This window comes from Argentina silus (assembly GCF_951799395.1).
Source record: "Argentina silus genome assembly, chromosome: 7".
Taxonomy (NCBI): Eukaryota; Metazoa; Chordata; class Actinopteri; order Argentiniformes; family Argentinidae; genus Argentina; species Argentina silus.
The window spans coordinates 15,638,870-15,643,335 of record NC_139661.1 but is presented as its reverse complement, the minus strand read 5'-3'; the positions used below and the strand labels follow the sequence as shown (position 1 = coordinate 15,643,335).

The 4,466-nt window shown below is 46.2% G+C and overlaps 1 protein-coding gene across 1 annotated transcript in view; it reads right to left on the bottom strand.

Moving 5' to 3' along the window:
* Positions 1–706: 706 nt before the first annotated feature.
* tor4ab (torsin family 4, member Ab) overlaps positions 707–4,466 on the bottom strand; it is a 5,884-nt gene continuing 2,124 nt past the window's right edge. Inside the window, exons 3-4 of the mRNA XM_083673113.1 lie at positions 4,062–4,264; positions 707–3,516 (exon numbers count right to left, since the gene is read on the bottom strand). Coding sequence (XP_083529239.1) covers positions 2,695–3,516; positions 4,062–4,264 — 1,025 coding nt within the window. The 3' untranslated portion in view covers positions 707–2,694. The remainder of the gene's footprint in view (positions 3,517–4,061; positions 4,265–4,466) is intronic.

Below are 4,466 nucleotides of genomic sequence, written 5' to 3'. Positions count from 1 at the left end.
TCACCAGCCCCCCCGGAGCCAACTACCTCCTGTCTTCCTGCGGTAGTCTGTCTCTCTTTCTCACACCTCTCTTCAACTCTCTTTCTCTCTTTGTCCATCTTATCTGTATGCCTCTTCATTGTTCACACACACACACACACACACACACACACACACACACACACACACACACACACACAGGGTCACATGTGTTTATTCGTTCTCATGTTTCTTACAGGAAAGATAAAAAATATCAAGCTTCCTTGTTTCTGGGTAAACTGATACAGCATCCTGATACAGAATTGGCTAGGTGATTATCCACTTTGCCAAGAACCACACACCTGCTGATACTCTACTAAGGGTTCTCTTTCAGCTCTGAATGACTGAATTAATGCTTTATTTTGTTGCTCTTGTTCAGTGTCTTTTCAAGGAGATTAATGTCATGGCAGCCCTATAAAATAAATAGGTGTGTTGTGGGTCCACACAAACGTGAGTAATTATTAGGAATTCAGTGTTCATTGAATGCTTACAGGAATTGTTATTCGAGCCAGTATCTTCAAAATGTGCCAACAAAACCTAAAAAAGGAGTGTGTTCACCATCTCAACTCTGTTACACAGTTTTCTGCTGTTGTGTTGTGGCAGGGTCCCCCCCCCCCCCCCCCCACTAGCACAGAGAGGGACCCTGTTCTCCCGTAGAATAAGACACAGTGCAGCCAAGTCCACCCACCATGATAAAAGTTCTGTTTATTCTTAGAAACAAAGCACACAATAAAGAAATACTGCTGACAATGGGATGGGCCTATAATTAGTGGCTCAAGACGGTGGGAATTTGCAAAAGCTCATTTGGTTAGAATCTTTTGGGCACGCTTAGATTTAGTAGATTGGCTGACATGATTGGTTGCACACGGTTCTGCTTCATCGTAATTTTAAAAAACAAATGAGGCTTGCCTTGTCTCTCATGTTTGAGACAAAGTGATGCTGCGCAGCCACAGTCAAAATGGTCATAGTCTGATGAATTGAGTCACTGATGAAATTGGCCTGAGACTGAGGCTCTGTGAGGCCCTCCCCCCCTCCCTCTCTCTCACTCTCTCTCTCTGTCTCTCTCCCTCATCCCTCTCTCTCTGTGAATCGATGAGCCCAGAACAAGTTCATGCAGTTCAGAGTCATTTGGCTGGTTCTCCTCTGTGTGCGTGACACTCTGAGTCTGTCTGTCTGGTGTTTGTCTCAATGCCGTGCAGGTGCCAATCACGGCAGGGTGTTTTTTTAAGCCTGAACATAGAAGGATTAATCTTCTCCCAGTTCCCTCCACCTTGTGGTTTAGGTTTGGACGGTTCGGACTGAGAGAGACCACGCCTGAGTCGAAACGCGCCGCTCTCGTCCCTAAGTGTTTTTCGCATTCCATTGAGCTGGGTAATCACTTTTGGGGTTTTTCAATGTATGTAATGGAAGGAGCTACATCCCTGTTACTCAGTGTTGGACAACAGACAACAGATTTTAGACGGTTTAGACCGTGAAATCACTTTGGGCTGTGAGTTCAATGAACCTCGTTCAGAGATCATAGTCTCTTAGAGACCAGGGCAACTCTGATCCATCAATCATATACAGTGCCTTCGGAAAGTTTTTGACCCCTTCACTTTTTCCACATTTTGTTGTGTTCTAGACTCAATTTAAAATGGAATGAATTAAAAGAATTTGCAAATCAGAGACACTGTAAAAACAAAGATATTAATTCCAAAATTACATGAACTATTATTCTTGCATTAAGATGGACTCAATTTAACTTATTGAGTGATTTGTTGATTTGTTGATTTTAGCTCATTTTAGAGTGTCATAGGAAATGGTCTGAATACTTATGTACATGAGGTATTCCTGTATTAAAATTTTAATACATTTACTGAAATTTCTAAAAACTTGTTTTCACTTTGTCATTCTGGGGTATCGTGTGTGGATTGAAATTAAAATTATTTTAATTTAATCCATTTTAAATTGAGTATAACACAACAAAATGTGGAAAAAGTGAACGGGTCTGATGACTTTCCGAAGGCACTGTACATGCTGTAACCCAGGGAAACATCTGATCTGTCAATCATATACATACTGTAACCCAAGGAAACTTCTGATCTGTCAATCATATACATACTGTAACCCAGGGCAACGTCTGATCTGTCAATCATATGCATACTCTAATCCAGGGCAACCATGCCAGCAGCATGGTTCGTTGGAAACGCCCTAACAACACCAGGAGACCAGCTAAAACAAGCGTGTGTTTTACAGACTTACAACAAATAACAGATCCATGGGTCGAACACAACAGATGTATTTAGTTAGAAAATGGGAGTAAACTTCTGTAAAGTTTGTAGAAAATGTGCTGCTCTTCAGTGGATTTTTTCCTGAATAAAGACTTTTTAAAGCCAGTATCTGTAACTTTCCCTTTCACGTGCAGTGGCAGGACTTCTGACTGGAAAGGAAAGTTACGGATTGTGGCTTCTTAAAACCACAGGAAGAACAATTATAGCAGATGGTTGGAATAAGTCTTTGACCATCATTGTCATCATACTCAAACATGCATGTTATGCACTTATCTCAACATTCTAGCTTTCGTCAAGTTTCTCTCAGACTTCCAGGGTCCAATTTCAGTTTCCTGTACTGTAGCAGAAAACCAGAGTTAATTTTTCTTTGTTTTAACTCCCTGAACATCTGGTTTCATCTATGCTCTCACAAGAGGTTAACTTTAGCCACCACCTGCTTGCAGCCGTATCGAGAGTACTGATGTCCCTCTGTGTTGTGATAGGTCAGTTCCTCTGCCAGTCTCTCGATGTGGGCATGGTCAGGGTAGAACCCCTCCTGTGTCATCTCCTCCAACAGACAATCCATCACGTGACTCTTCTCCAGGAGCCCCAGGGGTACGACCTCCACCGCATTCCCCGCCCAGAGAGGGTGGTGCTGGGCCAGGGCTTGACGCAGCTGGGGCCCCACAGTCTGGGCGGTCCCGGAGGTGTTCTGGAGGATGTGTCTGGTGATCTCCTCCTGTCCCAGGTTACTGAGGAGGACGTAGATGGCGTTGAGACGTTCGTTGGCCTGGTTGGGGTGGAGAAGACCATGCAGCATGTCCAACAGCGGCGCCTGCATAGCCTCCACCTCGTCCAATACAAACACAGGGATCTTCTCCTCCACCTCTGCACGCCCCACCACCTCCTCCACCTGGAGGGACAGCTTCCTGGCACAGTGACCGGCGTCCTCCAGCAGGGGGCAGTGGTGGAGGGTGATGTAGTGCACCACCAGTTCCTCACCCAGGATGGAGCGGAAGTGTCGGACCAGCAGGCGTCCCAGGTGGCTTTTGCCCACACCAGAGGGCCCGTGCAGGGCCAGGGCCAGGGGTTGGGTGTGGGTGTAGGTGGTGAGGTACCCCTGGAGGTGCTCTATCAGCTCCTCTATCGCCCCCTGTTGGCCATACATCTCCCTGCTCAGTGTCTTCTCCAGGCCCTCAAGGTCGTATGGAGCTACGTGGTCGTCCAGGTTCTCGATGGCGTTGTAGACCTTCAGAAGGAGAAGAGAGAGAATCAGGGGAGGCTGGTGGAGGTAGAAATTGGAGGACAGGCTCATTGTAATGCATGGAATTGATTGAGAAATGGTATCAAGCATGTGTATCTGATGCCATTCCTCATTCCGTTCCATACATTACAATGAGCCTGTCATCCATGTGTGGTTTTATATAACAACATATAATATACAGGAGGTGAAACCAGAGTGTCCTTTCGATCACTCAGGGCGTAACCAGCTATTTGGACTGGCATGACATGATTTACCAGGTCATTATTGTGTCTGTTATGCCCCGGGAGGAATGAAAGGTGTGGTTAATTTAAGTGTTTTTTAAGGACTGGAGTGACAGATAGATAGAGGACAGATGATGGAGTGATATTGGGAGCAAGAGATGTAATGTAATGGCATGACAAAGGCAGAGTGAGACAGAGAGAGAGAGAGAGAGAGAGAGAGAGAGAGAGAGAGAGAGAGAGAGAGAGAGAGAGAGAGAGAGGATGGGAGTGTGACAGAGGGATATAGGGAGGGATGAAACTGAAGGAGACCTGCAGAAAGACGATGATACTGAAGAGGATCAGGAACGGTTTGGCTCGGCTCTTATCCACATTAACGGGTAGAACCTTCCGGTTGTCGCTGGGGAAGAGCACGCGTGGGCATCTCCTCCTCTTCTTCCTGTTGGGGGGCTCCTTGCCGTCCATGGTGAAGACCGTAGGACCGGTGGGCTGGCAGTTCTCTCTAGAAGGCCATGCTGCAGAGGACACATCTATCATCAGAATTGATAACCCTAACTTTCTAGAGCTATTTCTAGGCAGGGGTTAGTGGATGAATAATGTTATGTTTGTAATAAAATACCCTGTATTCCGTCCTTTGCAGTATGGCTTTACTGCCAACCTGGGTGGGGGAGGGAGGGAGGGAGGGAGGGAGGGCCCATCTGGTTGGGGGAGGGAGGG